Genomic DNA, 20,561 nt, shown 5'->3' with positions numbered 1-20,561 from the left:
TCTTTTCTTTTCTTTTCTTTTCTTTTCTTTTCTTTTCTTTTCTTTTCCTTTCTTTTCTTTTCTTTTTTCTTTTCTAACGTGTGATTATTGAGATGAAGCTTTGTTTGCATATGGACCCTTCAGAAAGAACACAAGTCTATTCCTATGAAATACCTTTTGCTGATTCAGTCCCTATACTATTAATGTTGTTTCTATTAATATTATCATAGCAACTGGGAGCTGCTGTGATGGAGCAGGATCCTACCAAGCTGTGTGCCAAACAGCAGAACAAAAGCAGATGACTACTGGCTCATTTCTAAGTGTCACGGTAAAGGAGGGTTTTGGTTCTGAAGCACAGTGGGAGGTTGGGCAGATGTCTCCTGGGTATAAGAGCAGTGTAAGAAAAGCACTACTGTACTTGAATTAATATGTAAGAAAGAAGCTTTGCCTGCTTGTAAGAGACAGTGGTCAGAGAAGGGGGTTGACATCTTGGTAGGAAGGAGACATACTGAGTCAGAGTGGGGATGGGATGTGTAGGAACCTGAAAGTGTGAAAATCAACAGTATGAGATTACACAGGAATAAATGAGAGCAAAAAGTATTTGTTATAGGCAACAGACTACACAAGCCTTTACAACTTTATGAATGAACAGGAGTAGTGCAGGAATACATCTGTTACAACCCAGAAAGTAGGGTGTTGCTAAATTGTATTTTGGACAAGCTGTGATTGAAGATTTTACTGCTGAAAAAATCAGCAAGACAAAATCTGAAGATAATTCAGAGTAGAAGTTGATGCCTATGCTATTAGATTTGACAGTAGTGTGACAAGAAGGAAAATAACAAGAAAGGTTCACTTTGGGAAACAAAATCTTATTAGCTTGTTTGTCTCTTTTTATTTGAGTAAGTTTGTAGTAATTCAACATCAGTCCTGTCCCTGTATCAGCCTGGGCTGCAGCACTCTACCACATACGGACAGGTCTAACAAACAGAACAGGTGGGTTGAAGACTGAGCAGTTGATAATGGGAGAGAAAGAGCTCAAGGCCCCTAAAATTTCATTTCATAGCCCTTATTCTGAAGATTTTGCAGTGCTACAGTATTTGATAGGTTCATGATATATTTTTATATCAATGCAATAAATATTCAAATGTTGTCACCCACTAGTACTGTGGGTCACCCACTAGTACTACATTTACTGTACCAGCAGTAAATGCAGACTGGGCTCTGACTCTGATCATATATCTGTAGAAACATTATTTTAGCACCACTTTTCACCTGTCTAGGGAAAGTTGCGTGGTTGAAGTACTGGTCTACTAGTACCACAAACTGCTAAAATTGTTACTTACTAGCTGGTAGGCTGTTATTGGGTAGCATTACATCAGATAAACTGTATCTAGTGAAAATTGATTTAATATGTATGATCACCAGTTTCACATAAAAAGGCTATCACAGGTATTTGAGGTACTAATGTAAGTATATATAATCTTTCACTCCCACAAGAGCTTTGGGAAGGTGTTTTGTAACACAGGAAGGTATGGCTACTTGGAACAGGTGCTCTCTCTTCTACTTTTCTATTTTCCTGATAGACATTCGCATAGATCCAAGTGTAGGGCAGAGACCTAAACTTCCATGTCAGCAGAAGACACCTGAACTCTTTCCAAAAATACAAATTAGAGGTCGTTAAAGATAGGTATTCAAATCCATTGTGTTTCAGTAAAGTGCCATAACTTTAAAAGGTGCTGAGTACAATGGGAGCTTTACTTCATGATCTTGTCAACAGCCCTGTTTTCCAGAACCATAACATTTAGATACCTAAGGGCATTTGCCATCGTTGGCTTCTGTCCTTTTAGAGTGATTAAAAAATAAAAAATAAAATTAAAATAAATAAAGTTAATTTTAAAAACTTGCAAAGTTTTAAGGGAAATATCTCATTTAACACTTAAAACTTTTAAATAATTATATTCATTTTTTCCACACTTGACATTTCTTAGATCCCAACTAAATTAAAAACAAATAAAAACACCCAACAACAACAACAAAACACTAGGTGTCATGTCTCTTTCTTCTGCCATTATTGAACTATTCAGGCATAAAATATGCTACTGAAACATCTGAAAAAGGTTATGCCATTAATCCACGCATAACTCAGAAATGTTTGGAATGATATTAGTCAAATATATATATATATTAAAAATCAGCTAAACAAGTTTCAGTCCAAAAGACGTAAGGTTATGAGAATATCAGCAGACTTGGTAAAATGTTTTAGAATTAAAGATGATGTTCTACTTTGATTATACTGTTTCCGTGATAATAAACACTTACTTAATATACTACTTAATATACTTAATATACTTACTTAATACTTCAGTTTTTAACCTGGCTGCTTACACCCTTTTCCTCCTCTCTCCCATATTACTACCTACTGCATAGAGCAGCTTTCTGTATTTTGGAGCAAGCGTAAGCTACCTCCAAATGTTGTAGGAAGAATTACGTAAAGGAACAGTGCTCCTTAAATTTATAAATATACACTTAATCTAATAAAGTATCAACATTTCTATGTTGACTACATATAGTGTAAAAAAAAAAAAAAAAAAAAGTGGATCGTAAGAGCACAAACCAGAAATCTCCTTACTTTGAAAGGGTTAGAAGGATATGTAAATATCTGTATAAACAGATTAAAACAAATAAATTGGGCAAAATGAAAGTGAAGCAGCAACTGACTACATGATCTGTATGAATATAAACTGTTCAGGTTTTGTTTTATAAAGAACAAGGTATTGTGAGCACTGCAGTACCTACAAGAAAAGTAGAGTAATTCAGAAGCAGGAACAACAATATTTACATCTAGTCCTCTAGATGAAGTGATTTTCTTCCATTTCCAGCAAGGATGGATGAAGGACACCACATTCCCTAGGCTCAGAATATTAACACCAGGGATACTGAGGGTCTCCCTTGGGAGACCCTTCAGTTATATTAATATTAGAGATGAAAAACATTTTTGGTGAATAGCACTTCACACAAAAGCCTTTATGATCATGACATACATTTTCATCCAATTATTTTGACAGTTATGGTCAGAACAGAAAAATACACAATGTTTTTATTAATATTTAATATTTTTTCAAAGAAACACTGTAACAAAACTAATTTGACCACTTTAATTGATATTCAGACTATCTGGAAATAATCAGACAATATTGTTCTAGCTAAGACTGTTAAAAGTCATCAGCCATACATCTGATTCATTTAGATGAGTTATTGAATTATTTAGTTGAATTTACATGAGCAGCATTAGGATAAATATCTCCCTATTATTTTGTTTACATTCAGATAGCCAGAAATAACTGATGTAACTGTATGAGATTTAGATGAAGGCAAGCAGTTCTCACAAGTTTATTTTGGAATGCCTGCTTTTCTGCTTTCCATAAAACAAACAAACAAACAAAACAACAAAAACACTTTTTTTTCTTTAAACTTTAAATTTCATGGCGGATTATTTTCAGTTGAGAGCCAGATTGGTTTCAGATACTGAGCATTTGTAGTTTGTGGTATTCCTTTTTTATTTTATTTTATTTTTGCCCCCAAATGCTTGCTATGTCCAAAAGCTGAAATATTTACGATTTATAGTAGAGAGCAAAAGAATATCTCTTAGAAGTTATCTGCTGAACACAGATACATTTAGACATATTTCTAAATATATTTAGATAAAATTGAAACAAGCCAAACCAAACCACCCTCTTACTTTGCTTGAATTTTCATAAGGAAGAAAATCTGTTTTCTAACTGGATCAAATATAATTTTCTTTGCCTTTATAGAACAGCCTTCAAAACCCAAAATGTAATTATGAAATTCAAGAGGATGCTTTGAGGGTAGATGTGTGGAAGATTTATAGAAAGCTAATGAAGTTCCAGAGGTACAATTACTGGCCATGTAATACTAACTCAGATCTGTTGTGTTTTGCTTGGGCTCAGAGTTTACTTTGATGGAAGTGGATCATGTGTTGTCTTGCCAGAAGAGTTCTGCTTCATAGGTTAGCATCCTTTGTTTTCTACTTGTCTTGTACTGCATTAGGAGAAACTGGGATTTCACTGCAGGATGAAATTATTCATGTTAGTTTTGTTACTGAGAGCTTCTGCAACCCAGTACAGAAAAGGCTAAGGAAAACAGATGAAGCTTTTAAACGGACAGATGGACAGATGTTTTGGGCACATGAATGCAGAAGAATAATGGAATATGACAAACTCACAGCCATGGCCACAAACATGAAGAAGAAAGAAAAGTAACATAAACTGTGGAGGGGTAATTGTGACCAGCTAATCCTTTGTGTCTTTATTCTGTGTGTGAACTCTGAAGTCACAAGTCATGTTAGTTTAGTGCTCAACTGTTTTCTACTCTGTGTTTGCCATTAGAGGCCAATTAGGCATCAGCATCTGGGAAAAGATCTTTCTGTCAGTCCACACCTTAACATTTTCTCCCAGCATCAACTTCTTCCATCCATAATGAACAGTATGTCAGAACAATAACCATTGCTGGACTGTCCATGTCTTAAAAGAGCTGTCACCTATACTAGGAAATTAAGCTTGGTTTTAAACACTTAAAGAAATCAATATTATGGAATTGTGTGGCTAGATATGTTTCAGTTCTCCAAAGACAGGTACAGAAATAAGTCTCCTGAAGACTCCTGAATGCTGACATCTAGGTTGCATAGTGTTATGCACATACGTTTGGGCCTTTTCAGGCTTTGGCCAGCATCGTAACTGGCTAATGACGCAAGGCAGAAAACAAAGCTCAGCACGTCCTACATGTCCTGAATGGCAATACTCCAAATAATGTAAATCATTACATCACTTCTTTATTATAACTCGCATTATCAATTTAAAAAGTGTGAATTCTTGAGTACTACCGTGGGAAAAAGATGGAGGAAGGCTGTGGGAATTGTGAGATACGGATTTTATTAATGACTGTTAATGACTTCACATGTGATTTTAAGCAAGTAATTAGGACTAAATGCTCAAACTATCCACTTTACTTCAGAAACCTAATATATCTCATCAGATATGTCGCAATTAAAGTACTCAAAATTCAGAGGCACTTCCAATATGTAGCCCTTTAATCATTCTCTTTCTCAGTCGTCTTCTCTGTGCTAATAGTACCTAATTTCAAAAAGCATGTTCTTTTATATTGCTATTACTAAATTGTTGCATAACTTAAAATCATTTAAAAAAAAAGAAAAAAAAAAAAGAAAAGAAGCTGGTAATGATAGTTATAGCTTGGGCACACTTCTTAGTCAGCTACAACTTAACAACAGTGAAGTGCATTTGCCTTGGAGTGTCACACATAACAGTGACAGAGACTCCAAACCCTGTACAGGGTTCTGGGGAATAGTAGGATGAATCTCAGCAATGCTACAGTAAAGTCCATATACCCTGCCACTGTTCAGGAACCTTACTACATTGTGTAAGAGCCAAATCAAGAGCAAATATCAAGTTGCTCTGACTCAGTTTCCCTTATTTTTGAGATTTCTTCTGGTGTGCTCACACTGAATATTAGTTCAAGATATTCTTTAAATTACTGTTTCCTTTGACTACAGGGCAAATGCCCTACCAGACATCCAGAAGTACCAAAGTTAAAACTTGCAGAACTTCCAGTGCAGACCACTCATTCCAGATTCTGATCTCGATTACGTAGCTGTAAATGTATTGTTTCCCCATTGCAATTAATGGTGCCTTTTCACAAACATTTGTGTTCTTGGCATTAGAGTCTGCCCACAAACATAACTCAAACACATTAACATTTTACAAGGTAGATGGAACACCTGCATCTAGTTTTGTATAAGCTGCTGTCTTTATCCACTTTAGCAGAACAATAGGCCTTTCTGCCTGTTTCCAGTAGGAACTGTAGTACTCTAAGGATAGAAATAAAAAGAGCAGAAACCAACAGGGATATGGATAAATGACAACCAATCCCAAAATGTAGTGTGTGTCTAGCCTTGTGTTGCGGGGCTGTGACAAGTGGTGTGACCTGAGGACTAGCTTTCCTATGACGAGAGTGATTGCATTTAACTACAGGTCATGCTCCTCCTCACCTGAAATTGGTTAGCTGGCAGAGAGGAAAGGAATGAAAAGGCCCCATATTTTCCCTACTTACTCTCATGGTGGTTTTTGTTTGTTTGTTCATTTGTTTTTTATGATACAAAAATATTCCTTCAAGAGGCATATATACTGGATTTTTTTACTTTTTTCTTTTTTTCTGTGTGCTGCTTAAGAAAGCAACAGGAAAATCTGCCTGGACAGGTAAGGCTGAGGTTCATGTTCCTGTCCTCTTCTGGCCCTGATGCAGAGAATGAGCTGTACCTTTAGAAAAACACTTCATCCAAGGCTTACCTGATATGCACAGACAGGCTGATTTAAGGCAAGAGGGTCTCTCTTGCATCCTGATCCATTCTAGAATTCTCTGCAAGGTGGTGCAACTCCTTGTCCCTCTGTCCCAAAGTTATTTCCAGCAAATACAATCCTACTGTGTCTGAATATCAACAAGTTCCTATTACAGTCCAGAGCAATGTCAGAGCACTTGTATCCTGCAAGTTTCCCTGCCCAAGAAACCTGTTGTAAACTCTCGAGATGATAAACTACGAAGAAATCGCATCTGGGTTTTACCCTTCACAAGTTTCTACATCAACTCCATGTCTAGAATAGCAACAATCCTGTGAATTGCAAGCCCACAGCAAATGCTGCCAACAAGGAAAGCTACGTACGTGAAGGCTGAGAAGATATATGTACTAGACCAAGTGGAAGCCTATTTATATATTTGGGCTACATTTCCAATACTGCATTTTACCAGAGAGCTGTTAGAGTGCTAACGCAAAAGCTTTATACCAGTATAATAAAATCACCATTTTCAAGAAAAAAGTGTATATATAATAAAATCATAATGGTGAGAGTCCTTGGCACAGCTGTGTTTGTTTGGGATTGAACTGCTCTACAGCCCCGATGAGGTGAGCCAGAAGTCTCCAGTCTAGATGTGACCTAAGCATATGTTCTGCAACTGGAGGTATGTTTTTGTAACACATGCAGATATGCCCAAGCTGGCTCTAATCTTTCTACCTTAGATAAGAACTGCTAGGAGGTTATGATATCATAGGTTTCAGTCATCTTGGCTAGCAAACCAGGTACATACCTAAAGTCAGGCTGACTGGTAGCCACTGTGCTGAAGTCACTACATCTGCCAGAACTAGGGAACGTAATGCTGCAAATCCCACAGTCCTGTATCAGTTGCAATGCAGATATATTCTGAAAGACTTATTCCCAATGAAAGCTAAGGAACTGAGGCAGAGCTTAGTATGTTCTTTTAAAAGTGGTTGGGAAAAGTACCAAAAGTATAATTAAACTAGAGAGAGTTGGAGAGCATTAATCACACGCTGAACAGCTCTCTTTTGCTAAGACATTTCACAGAGAGCACTAGGAGTGCCTTAAGTAACTTCTTCAGGTACATGCTTTGCAAGTGAAGAATAAATTAGCAGGAAATTGGTTGGACACAAAGAAAGTGGCTGGAAGGGAGCTGGAAGTTGAACCAAGCTCACTGATAATGGATCTTTCTTCGTATTTAGAAAAGGTGAATTAGTTGATCATCTAAAGATCATCTGCAGCATGGCAGGAGCAAAAATGCTCTTGAGGATGCTTTTTTCCATAACTGCATGACAAAAAATAGATATCTAAATAATCATTTGATTTTTAATGATATTCAGCATTTGCCAGCAGACTTTGATTGGAGAGATTTCTTGCCAGGAAGGGACTGATCCCACTAACACTCCACTAGAATTCGGTGATTCTATATCACTTGCATAAGTATATCCATTAAATTCAGAGTAATTCAGTGGACATACTCATACTAATGAACATCTTCACATACGTGATGCTTTGAATGTGTTTACTGTGGATTTAGAGACAAAGTTTCACCAGGTTTATAACTTCAGTTCTGTCTTTTATTTCATTTTTAGTATAAAGATGTTTTTGAAAATCTTTCCTTGCATGCAAGCCTGATTTTATTCCACCTGCATCTATTCTTTCATATTGTTGTACTAGGAAAATCCAGAAAATATACTGACATTTCTTGAAGGGTGAAAAAATTCTTAATGAAAGCACTAGGAACTGATATAAGCATCAGTTTTGTAAAGACTAAGCGAGATATATTCCTCTTCCATTTGGGCTGTAGAAAAAAGAATCCTCTTGAAACTATAAACTATTTATCAGATTTGGCAAGGACACCATTGAAGCATTTGCAATAGTGGCTCTAACTGAGCAAAGCCCATTCCTGACAGGCCTTTACAGACTCCCTCCACCAGATAGTGCTGTTTCTCTACACAGCTCTGGAGGATTCATAGGCCATGGAAAGGTCAGGGGCTGACTCAAGGTAACAAGCTGCCTACAGCTTGCTCGTTCCCTCCATTTCACTGCCACTGTAAATGAAACAGGGAAGGCATTAACAAAAAATCAAAACACAAACCTGCAGTCTGTGCTGCTGGTCAGCCACGTAGGCTGTGAGCAGGCCTAACATAAATCTAGGTGCATTTTGATCTCACAGGCAGAGCGCTGAGCAGAGGCAAATGTTACTTCTGGGAAGCAGATGGATTTCCTTAACTGGTCCTGAGTGTAGGTGCTCTGCAGCCAGCTTCTAGATCCTTAAAAAAATTAAAACAAACAAAACAAAACAAAAAAACCAATGTGACAGCTATGAAGATTACCAAAAGTACAGATAAACTACAAGGCATAGTCTACCACTCTGCTGTAGCCTTTGCAATAGAATAAAGAAATGCAAATATAGTGTTTTTTATTGCCTTTCTGCAACAGAATTATTGCATGTGTTTTACCTTGTTGTCCTTACCCTCCTGTGATAAGTAAAAGGAATAGCATTTGTTCATCACTTCTTGAAGAACCATATTCCTTAGAACCCACAAGAGAACAGAAAATAAAACCAAGTAACAAATACTGAAAAACCTTTGAACAGTTGGAATATCTTTGTTGCCTATTACTTAAAATTTTTGAGACCGCTGGGCCAGTTTTTCTCATGCCCTTTGCGGAAAGTACTGTAATTTTGTTCACTGTACCTGAGTTACTGGATTTTTAAAATATTGTTCTGGGTTCTTTTGGTAAGTTAATAACTTCTTAGCGTAAAACTTTGCACAACATATAGAAGTTTTCTCAAAGTTATTTTTTTAAAAATATACGTATGTACATATAAAAACTGAAGCAGTGTAAGGTACATGTATTTTCCTAGCCATTGCAAGGCTGGAACAGTATGATCCTAAGTGAGTTTTCAAATCCTTATTCATGCAGGCAGTCTTACAAAAAATGATGTGTGAAACCAAACCTTAGCTTGTTTCAGTGCATGGAAAAGAGTAGATGGGTTAAATTAAACAGTAGGGCCTAGCTGTGTATTCAGTAGATTATATATATAATTAAGCAAATATAAGATTTATTAATATTACTTTGTATATTGTATTAATAGTCTGATTTATTCAGACTTGCAATATGCATGTGTGATCTTACAGAGATGTTAGGTTATTAAACTCACCATGGAGACTGTGTTTACTTAAATCTTACCTTGGGCATTCAAAATACACATGGTTGTAGGTCTCTTAAAAATAAACAGAAAAGAATAAAACGGTGTATCAGTTCAGCTTTTATATTTTCCTATAGCTAAGGAAACAGAGCACATTGTTTAGATTCCCATTATTCAGAAACAACACAAGCACATCCAGAGGAAATATTTAATTACGGTGTGTGTTCTTTCTCACACATTAAAATTAAGAGCATATAGCTCAATCAGTACGATATATGTTAGGTTGTGAACGGGGGAGGGAAGGAGTAGGTGATTCTTGTATTTGTGGGGGGCCTGTGGATACAGTCCTTTAGAGCAGTAACGTGATAGATGAACTACAGCTGCTCTGAGCCCAGGAAAGGCTGAATTGTGAAGGAAGACAGTTCCTGTAATTGGCTCCATATCACAGCTTTGTATCAAACGATTGTACTCGGGGATTGTCAAGATGATAATGAACATGGAGATTTTACTGTACTTCTGCTTTTACTAGTAGATTAAGTGGCAATAGGCACAAAAAAGGCTTTCTTCCATTAACGTGAATGCTCTCATGACCCTCAGGCTTCATTAGTCCCTTATCTTCTACCTGGAAACTACTGTGGAAGCACAGATACCGGAGCTATTTCTTCAGCTCCAAATATAACTCCAGCTTTCTGAGCCGTTACCTGCAGAAATCCATAATTACCTCATCCTTGCTCTCCACTCAGGAATGCCAGGTCCAGGTCCAGGACTCGGTGCTAACCCTTTGTGTCCTTACCTGAGCGCATCCTGGCAGTAGGCTTCTTTTCATGTTGCCTGAACTGCCGATGCACCCCTTGAATAGCAGAGCTGGCCCTGATATAATTCTGATATTAAAGCGAATTCAAAGCCTGTGCAAGGGCTAAGTCCATCCTGATGACTTTCTCACAAAAAGCTAGCAAGATAACTAAAAATAAACACGGCAGCAATATTTTTTCACTAAAGGAAACCAACTGGAGCCCACGTCGATGTACGTTCGCGCTGGGGAGGGGAAAGCTGTATTTTCCTGGTTATTCCATGCAGTAGTCAGCACCATGGCGATGAACATGACTGAAACCTTACGCGATAAGCTCGGTAACAAGGCACGTACACCCTTTTAGAAGACACCCCCCTCCTTTCAGCATCTTCCACGCCCAGCAGCGACGACTCCCCGCGCTGTTTCCCCTCAGCGAGGCCGGGGCGGAGGGAAGGCAGGTGACCCGCAGCCCCGCCGGGCCGTGCCGCCACCTCCCGACAGCGCCTCCCGGCCTCGGCCCGGGCGGCGTGAGGCCGCTGCCCCGGCAGGGGAGCCCTGCCTGCCGCCGGGCCCCGCTGAGGAAGCGGGGCCGTGCGGGGCCGGAGCGGCGGGGGCCGGGGCTGGGGCGCGGCGGGGAGGCCGCCGGAGGGCGGCGCTGTGAGGGAGAGGGAAGGCAGGGCCTGGCCGGGGGCGGGCGGAACACCCGCGGGGAGCAGCGAGGCGGGGAGGAAGGAGGAGGAGGAGGAGGAGAGGGGCGGTCGGGTGCTTCAATAAATCCTGAGGGGCTCGGGAGGAAGGCGATGGAGGATGGTGTGTGTGTGTTTTTCTTTCTACGCCACTTTTATCCCGTGAGGGGGACGAGGGAAGGAAATATAACAACAACAATAATAAAAGTATAAACGATAATAAAACTATAAGTGCGCCGAGGCCAGCCCGGACGAAAACGAGGGCTGAGGAAAGGCAGGCGCAGCCGAGGGCCCCCCGCGGGCCGCGCTGCTCCCCCCGCGGGCCAAACTTTGGGCGCAGAGCCGCTGGCACGCTCCCCTCGCACACTCACTCTCTCACACACACACACACACACACACACACTCACACACGCTCGCACACTGACGTCTTTTGCGCATTTCCTGCACGGGAGCGAGCGGCGGAGCGGCGGCGGGAGGCGGGGAGGGAAGGACGGACGGAGGGAGGGAGGGAGGCGGCGGCTCTGCCCATCGCCAGGGCGGCGGCCGCCCAGCCGGAGCCCGCCGAGCCCCGCTCCGCTCCGCACCGCTCCGCGCCCCATGCGCGGGGGTGGCCGCGCTGGGTCCCCGGCCTTGGCGGAGGACGAGGAGGAGGAGGAGGCGCGGGGGCTGCTGCCGGTGCTGCTGCTGCTGCGGGCTGCGGCGCGGATGGAAGGTCCCCGGGTGGATGGCTGCTGCTGAGCGGAGGCTGTGCCGTAGGCAGGGCTGGGGGGGCGGCCGGTGCTGGTGATCCGTGCGGGTGTTCGTGCGTGTGCGTGGAGCGGTGCGGTGCTGCTCCAGGGCAGGGCTGGCGTGTGCGGGAGCCTCGGGTCGCGGCGCTGCCTCCCTCGCACGGCCCGAGCCGGGATTATGGTCTAGGAGGAGGGAGGAGGCTTTCGCTCGCCCCCCCGGCTCTGCCCTGCCCGGCTTTTGGGGGGTTTGTGCAGCCGCCGACGCCTCCCCCTCCCCTGCGGCCCCCCTCCCTTGTTTTCCGTTAGAAACACGGGCGAGAAAATAAATGCATTCACTGGGTGTCGCAAGAGCAAAGGCTAAATAACCAGAGGTAGCGGCACGGCGAGGGTCGGAGCCGCGCTGCGTCCCGCTCCCCCCCCTCAGACCTGCCCCCCTATTTATTGGCGAGACCTCCTTCCCTGCTTCCCTCCTTCTCTCCCTCCCTCCTTCCCTCCTTCCCTCCCTCCCTCCTTCCCTCCCTCTCTGTGCGAGCGCGTTGTGCGAGTGTTTGATCCCAGGAAAAGTGCAGCCGTCCAGCCATGGTGGTTTTCAATGGCTTGCTGAAAATCAAGATCTGCGAGGCGGTGAATCTGAAACCCACGGCGTGGTCGCTGAGGCATGCGGTGGGTCCCAGGCCACAGACCTTTCTGCTGGACCCTTACATAGCCCTCAATGTGGACGACTCCAGGATCGGGCAGACCTCCACCAAGCAGAAGACCAACAGTCCCGCTTGGAACGACGAATTTGTCACCGACGTTTGCAACGGCAGGAAGATAGAGATGGCTGTTTTCCACGATGCCCCCATCGGGTACGACGATTTTGTAGCTAACTGCACTATCCAGTTTGAGGACTTGCTGCAGAACGGGAGCCGCCACTTCGAGGACTGGGTGAGTGTTCGCGCCGCAGATACGGACGTGTGCACATGATGTTCAGTGGCACTGCTCTGGGTGCAACAGCTGTATTGCAAAGCTAGGTTGCCAAGGGCATGTAATGGCTCTGGAAGCTTTTCATTATTTCCATGCTTTGTTATACTGAGATAGTCATGGTTACTGTGTATCTAATGCATGTGGTCTGCAGACACAGGAAGAAAGAAAATTAGGGTGCATCTAAGTAAGAGATGTGTAATTACCACTTCAGCTTCTGAAATTATGTTACATAAACACAAGTCCTGTTGTCTTATTGTGTTTGAAACCCGCCGACCAAATACATCCGTACAGAGCATCACTGCAAAACCCAGAGCCAGCTCTTAGACTGAGTTCTTCACTTCGGTGTGAACTGACGAAGCCGTGACGAGGTCATGACAAGCCTTAAAAATGCAGGTCTGACCTCTGATCTGAGACACTTTGGGGTCCTCATATTGCTTGACAGCTGACTGCATCGATGCTGATACTCCTTCTTCCCCTAGATGGTCTGGACCTTTGTGCATAGACCTAATGCAGTGCTTCTTCAAATGCCTGAAAATGATAAAAGGGTTCTGGTGGATTTTGGCCCCAACCAGGCAAATTCTGCTGCCTGCATGCACAATGTGTTTAACAGCTTCTGCTGCATCTTAAAGACCCAGAGGCTAACGTGCCTCAGTGGGGATACAAAAAAGCTGGCAAATCCTTGGTCAGACAGCCTCCGGTGCTGTGATTTAACACTGGAAAATAAAACAAAAAGCAGCACAGGAAACATGAATATGCACATTTCTGCAGTTAAACGGTTAAATGGTATATTCTTTATATGAGACGTGCAATAGAATGATGTTAGCTGTCTTCTGATTTTTAAATGTGCCCTGCTTGACAAGCCGTCTGAAACGTTCATGCTCGTCTTTTCGTGTTTATTTATTATGGTCAAAGATACTAGGCAGGGGAACATTTTGTTGGCAAACAAAGAACCCAGGACCAAAGTGAAAACAGCAAGAGTTAACAGCTCAGAGTTTCATGTATCCTTTGGAGCTTCTTTACTTAAAGCAATGCTAGAAAGAGATATCAGAACAATGGAAAGGTGTGAAAGAATTGTGCTCTATTTATGCTGATTAAGAGCTGAAGAACTTTACTGTTACAACTTTAATGTTTACAACTTTAAAATGTTGCCCACTTCAGCTATGTATGTTACATCGTGACAATTAAGATCTAGATTATTCTGATGCTCAATACAAGCTACATGTTAATAAGCTTGGGTTGTAAAACTGGGCGATAGGCAAAGAAAAAAAATGCCAAATCAGGAAAAGACAAATGCAGCAGTATTGCAGATGTCTTTTACCTGGGCTGAATGATAATCAAGTAGTGGTCCTTCTGTAAACAATGGGTGCTTCATCTTTGAGGCCAATGGGATGAGGATGTCATCACAGATTTTTAGTGAGGAAATAATTACATATGTTCTTTCTGCGTATGGTACACATTCTGAGTTTGTTGCCGGATCTGGTTATAGATGCTGAGTTTGATTTTTGGTGGGCTGGTGTGTGAGGGTACATGCTGACTCTAATTTTTAAGGTGAACTCAAACATCCAAACATGTTCCCCAGATAAATAGTGGAATTTAACAGATTGAGGCCCTCTGTAAACACAATCTGGGAGGAACTACATAGCTGAATCAGATAAATGCTGTGTTTTATTGCACCAGGATTCATTGCTGTCCAGCATTTACTGGGTGGGAGGAGACAAGGGAGTGACTACAGTTGTTGTCTGTTGATGTAATAGAGTTGAGTAGATGGCACTGGGTCCTAATTGGTTAGCTCATTGAAATATGGTTTCTGAAGCATCATTTACTTCTTTTGTGTGTGTGCTGTAAGTCCCCATAGTGTGAACTGTGTTTGTGCAGTGCCTATAATGCACAGAGAACACCACCCTATCACAGTTGGAGTTGGGGGGGCAGGCATTTATGGGATTGTTCTTTACCTTTTCCCAAATCTTCCTATTTACTGAATATGTCATTGTTATTGTAATACCGACTGTGTTTATTGGATTGTTAATAGGTAGGGACCTCAGAGAACTGGCCTTTACAAAATCACATTGTTTTTTCATCTGATTTCACTGAGTTAAATCGAGGCCTGTGGCCATGGCATCTCTATAGAGCGTATAGTGAAGCACATAGATTTATTGGTATCTTCATCAGTGTCTGGAGTCTGTATGAAAATTTGCAAAAAAATAAGTCTTTTCTGAAATGAATTAGTTGAATGGCTTTCACAGGATGAGGAAAATGCACGTGGCCTAAACCAACGTAAGACTAAGACCGGGCACATTACAGTCAGTTTCTTCTGTGTAATAAGAGGGCTAATTCCTTCATTTCGCTCTTGGCATTTAAGCCAGATATTTTTGTAGTACTATTCCTCAACATTATAGCAAGCAAATTAAAAGCAGCTATCACAGGAGCTCATTCCTCCTTGCCTGAAATATCAATTGCAACCTAAGAAACACTCCTGGAGACTATAAAGCATTTTTATGCCATTCTGAGGGCATCCCTTCAAGGAGTCCCAGAAGTTGGAATGGGGAACCATGTACTTGTTGAACATATTCAATGTAGTTGCATTGCTGCCCCTTTTTACCTTCAGAATGATGTAACAGTTCTTGCAGGATTGGACTGTCACTTTTTCAATGGCTTTGAGAAAAAGCTCGTATGCTGAGAACAGCCTTTGTCAATATATTAATAGCTTTAATGCATTCAATATCGTATAATACCGCATGCATTTTTGTAAGGAAAATTCAGTATTTGTTTTATAATGTCTGCACCAGGCTCAAGGTTATGTGACTTATCCCGTAACGTATTTCTAGGTTCTTGTCAGAAGTCCAAAATGAAAAAAGGGCTTGCAGAGAAATAATGTTTTGGTTCTTTTTTTTTTTTTTTTTTTTTTTTTTTTTTTCCCTAAAATGAAACTATTCCTCTCTTTAGCCAGCTTACCTACTTTGATTATTCTTTGCCATTTTGCACATCCCTGTATGTTTTCTAAGAGATGAGTTTTTTAGGAAAATACTGGGTATTTTTCTCACTGTTAAGCCTGTGCTATATACTGATGCCATGGTTACAGTGGAAACACTAATGATAAACAAGTACAAAGCTTGAAATCATGATAGCGTCTATTGTGTTAGGACGAGTAAGATAAATGTGCAAAATTCTGGTTTCTTTTGTCTGCAGAGTATTCCGCAGTTGCAAAAGTGATTTGTAACCTTATGATATGTATACTCCCTCAACATATATGTGCAGAAAGATTGAAGTTCTGGCCTAACAGTTGTTCTTATTTTACCAGATGGAATCTTTTAAACAAAATACAGAGAGTTTTTTTTGTTTTTTTTTTAAAGGAAGATAAATAATAATAAAAAAATGTTTTGGTTTCTAAAAAAGGTATAGTGACAATTAAAAAGATGGCTGCTTTTCCAGTGGTGCATCAATACAGACATAACACAGTCCAGTGTCAGTTTTGCAGATTTTTTAGTAATGGCTACACTGCAGTTTCAAAGAAAGCTTTGGATTACAGATTTTTCTGTAAGCCAATGAAACATTATACAGAAAGGCAAAAAGCATTTTCAAGAGGATGTTGGTGAACTTAGTTTGATAAATGTGAAATGCAGAACAGTAAGCAACCTGAAAGTTCTGACTGAAAAAAAGCCTAGCTTAACTTGCAAGCTTTAGCTCTATCTTTTGAGTTAGGTGATGCATGTAATAATGAAGCATGTCTTTATCTAGTTTTCTTACGTTTGGCATATGTAAGTGTTGCAGCTAAGTTGGTGATAGAGCTATGCTTTTATCAATAGAATTTAAATCAGGAAGGAAAATTAAGGAAAATTCCTTTAACATTTAGCCTTGTGGTTATACTTTGTGAATTAGAACGATCGATGTTTATGTGTTTGGATGATCGGTAATATGGGTTCTGAGTTCATGTCCACTTTTCAGAGTTGATGATAGATGAAATCTGTAACTGGACCAATGCCAAGGACTCCGTCTAAGGGTCTTAGCCATTAGCCTGACTACACGAGAAAACCTATTGAGTCGTCCTAAGAAATCCTTTTGTAGGCTGAGTAGCAGAACTTACTGAATCAGTCGGAACATCACAACATCTATCAAGAAAAGCCTCTATTTCTACTGAAAATATTTTACAGCTATATTTAGGTTAATGAAACAAGTTCAATTTTCTGCTGTTTTAAAAAAATCCCTAACGCTGTCAGGAAAGAATTAAAACACAGATTTCAGTGAGATTTTCTTTGCTAGTCTTAAATGTCTGCTTTCTGTTTTTTTTTTTTTTTTTTTTTTTTTTTGTTCTTTCAGATCTTTTCTTAAGATCTTTTCAAATGTGCTTTTAAAAACATTCTTTCATATTTCCATTTTATTAATGTGAAGTTAGTCATGCAGCTGTGCCACCGTTGCATACAGCAAGTTTATTATGAATTAATGTTACATCTCAATAACAATTTGATGATGAGTTATGGGAAATGAAATGGGGAAAATGCACCATTGATGCAAAAATGTTCCTATTGGAAAGACTGTGTCTTGGGTCTCCATGCTGCAGCCTTTAGAGTTAGGCATCCAGGGTAATGCAGTGCTGAATGTGGCGGTGCTGACCTCTCGTCAGAGGTGTTTGACGTAAGGAGCAGATGCAAGGCGGAATATAGACGACAGCTTCTGGCTTTGAAATTGCTGGCAATAACAGTAACAAGCAAGCCATACATTAGAAAATCCAAAAGCACTTTAGAAAAATGTCAGTATTCTTTTTTCTGTTTCAGGAATTGAGAAGGAAGGCAGTAGCAGGGGAAGGATTAAAACACGTCTGAGTCCTCAGTCCTGTGAGCTGTCCATTTACTTGGGAAATAAACCATCTCCTTCCATCTCTTCCTGTCTGAATTAACTGGGAAGACTGGTTAAGGGCTTATCAGAGTGTGTTTTTTTTTTTTTTTTTTTTTTTTTTTTGGGGGGGGGGGGGGAGGGAAGTGTTTGTTTAATAGCCTTCTGCCTTTTCTTTTCCTAAAGTGGCACCTCATTTTAGTCAGTAGGTGGTCTGCTATAGCTGGTGGGCAGAGAGCATCATGGTGATATTTTGTCACAGGTCAGCCTGCATGTGAACCTCTGCTTGCTCCTTACACTGTCGAAGGTTGTCATTGGGCTCACAGAGTGTGATTGTAGCGTATTTTCATTTTTATTTTCATCTACCGGCTGAACTCATCTGTGCTGATGGTGTTGAAAGGCCTAGGATGCAGCTCGTGAAAGCTTTACATCTCATCTAAACTGCAGTTTGTGAGCTGCTGAAAAACGTTGTTATCAGAAGAGTATTTGTTGAAATGGAAGGGAAATTGCTGTCCCATTTGATGGATTTCTGCGTTACAAGGCTGTCACTGGGCAAGGTGTATGTCAGGCCTGGGGGGTGAGCGCGAGAGAGTTAGCAGGGAGTGGCAGGGCTTTGCAGGGACTCGTGTAATTGTGAGAGTGGGTGGTTGAGAAGAGGAGATGGGAGATTTTGGAAAGCACTTTGCACAGGGAGGGGCTTCCTCGCCTTCTCCCCCGGCCTGTCTCCCTCCCGTGCCTCCTCTTTTCCCTCTCTGCTGGGGATGTGGTACAGTCACCACGCAGCTCACCCACTCCCTTGTATCAATCCCTTTCTGCAGCTGCACAAGGCTACTCCTACTCCCTGCTAGAAATGTTCTCTGCTAGCAGCAGCTCCTGCTCACCTGCAGTACTTCCCAGCCTGCTGAGGAGCCATAGAGGGGGAAAAAGCTGCCTCCGCAGCTACTGCTGCAGGGAGAGGGAAAGGGCAACGTGGGGAAATGGAGAGATGAGGCACGGAGAAAAACCTGGAGGAGGATTATGAATAGTTGCTGCTGCCCCACATCCTCCAGCTGCCCTTTTGGCAGCAGCAGAAAGCTGCACATGTAGAAGAGGCAGGGATGAGCTGGCATAGGCAAATTGACTAGTTAGTTGATGACCTTCTGTTGCTCACTGACCTGTATTATTTTTTTTTTCTTGCTTTGCTCAGTGTGTAGCTTTCAGTCTCACTTTGGACCTGAAAAAATTGCTCAGGGCATGGAAAGTGTGTAGTCAAACATGGCTTTCGCTTAGTGCTGAATTACTTGTAGGTTAGGATTTGAGCCTACAACTGGCCAGAACCTCCTCTTACTGCTGCTAATACCAATGCTGGTACTGAGTTCCTCGTGATGACACCACTTCTACTGAGCTCTATAGAAAGTGCAGAATGAAGCTGCCAGTAATGGAATCCAATTCGTAGGTATTAGTTCTAAGCTGGGCTTTTAGAGATGTCCAAATCTGATGACAATTCCTACGTCTTCTTTTTGAGCCAGTTTTCAGTCAGTGGATATCACTGCTGCAGCTCAGGCGCTTCCATAGACACTGTGCAGAACTTCATGGTTGTGAGCAAACCACTGAGCTCACTGGGTTCATTGGGTTCACTGCATTTCATGCAGGCGTGTGTTTAAATTCTTTCCTGAACCGGAGCCTGTGTTCCAAGGGAAAACCGAGAATAAATACCATTTAACAACATCCTTTACTTTCATTTTACCCTTACTGATTTATTATTCTTCTGCAAATCTTACATATGCAAGCTTGGTTTCTGCTTTCCTCAGCCATCAAAACTAAATCTCTACCTTCCCCATCCAGAATTCTTTAAATACTGCTGAAATGAGGATTTAAGTTGGAATTGTAGTACTTGGCCTCTAAGTACAGTTAGTTTCCACTCCCTAATTAAACTTCCATCTAAACAAACTGGTTTGGGGTTTTCAGATTTTGAAGGGGTGTGTGTGAATACACGTTATAAAAGAATTCAAGGTGAGAGCCTGCCTGCTTGGAATTGGATGCTTGAATTCATATCTGCCTTATCCAGTACAAGCTTGATCCCCTTTTCCTTACTCCAGTTACTAGACCGTAAGACAGAGAAAGACATCTACTCCATCCAATTCATGGTAAGAGAGGTTTTGGAAATGACAGGGTATGCCGGTAATGGGAAGTCTGTGGTCAGAGAGGACTGAGAAGAGACTTTCCCTGCGTCCACATGGAAAGGTAGGGCTGGAACTGTCTGGATATGGAACAAGATCAGAAGTCCCAAGACAGCTTGGAAAACAGCCAGTTTGGAGGGGGAAACAAACCAACCCTTTTGTCTCTTGCAAGAAGCTAGACTGAGTAAGGTCTTAAGAGCGGGGTTATCTCACTTGCCCTTTTGAGTCATGCAAATTGAAGCAGTTACAGGGGATTCTACCAGCTGAGGGCAAAGCGGTCATTGCAGAAGGCTGACAAGAAGTTTCAACCTTGTGTTTTGTAAGCAACCACTTTCCTGTTTGGCAGGCAGTCACTAGAAGATTTTAGATGTATATTTGGCAATATTAAGTATGAAACTGCAACTGTAAAACTTGTAAATAATTTTAGAGATTAGGTAACTTTAATGATAGCTATCTACTTTACACTATATTGTAGTAAAGCAAAATGCAAATGAATAGGATTTAAGAACATCTGCAGAATTGTTACGTACTCTGATCATTAGTCACAGTCAGTGGCTTGAATTGCTAGTAAAGGTGATTTCTGAGTGTCCTCTTGCTTATGTACCTCTATGAGTTAAAAAAAAATTAATTAAATTGTCATTGCTGTGATTTAACAGAGATTACAGAAACCAAAATCTCACGTAAGTCTGAACAGCACTGCTGAAAAACCTAGCGATATTGGCACGTTGCCATTAAATCTAACAGGAGTTTTAATATTTATTTTATTGGAAGCAGCAATAGAGACATACTACATAGTTCTGGGAGTTTCTTTTTTTTCTTTTTTCTTTTTTTCTTTTTTCTTTTTTTCTCTTCCTCCCCCAATAGAACTCTG

General features: G+C 41.2%; 1 protein-coding gene across 2 annotated transcripts in view; it reads left to right on the top strand.

Annotated features, from left to right (window-relative positions):
- The first annotated feature begins 11,827 nt into the window (after positions 1–11,827).
- Positions 11,828–20,561, top strand: part of PRKCE (protein kinase C epsilon) — a 294,416-nt gene continuing 285,682 nt past the window's right edge. Inside the window, exon 1 of one of the 2 annotated variants that reach the window (XM_035321703.1) lies at positions 11,828–12,665. In XM_035321703.1, the coding sequence (XP_035177594.1) occupies positions 12,318–12,665 (348 nt within the window). In that variant the 5' untranslated portion in view covers positions 11,828–12,317. The remainder of the gene's footprint in view (positions 12,666–20,561) is intronic. The other variant, XM_035321702.1, reaches the window with a different exon arrangement.

This window comes from Oxyura jamaicensis, chromosome 3 (assembly GCF_011077185.1).
Source record: "Oxyura jamaicensis isolate SHBP4307 breed ruddy duck chromosome 3, BPBGC_Ojam_1.0, whole genome shotgun sequence".
NCBI lineage: Eukaryota > Metazoa > Chordata > Aves > Anseriformes > Anatidae > Oxyura > Oxyura jamaicensis.
Note: the sequence above shows the minus strand (reverse complement) of the source record. Positions and strands in the feature narration are given on the sequence as shown.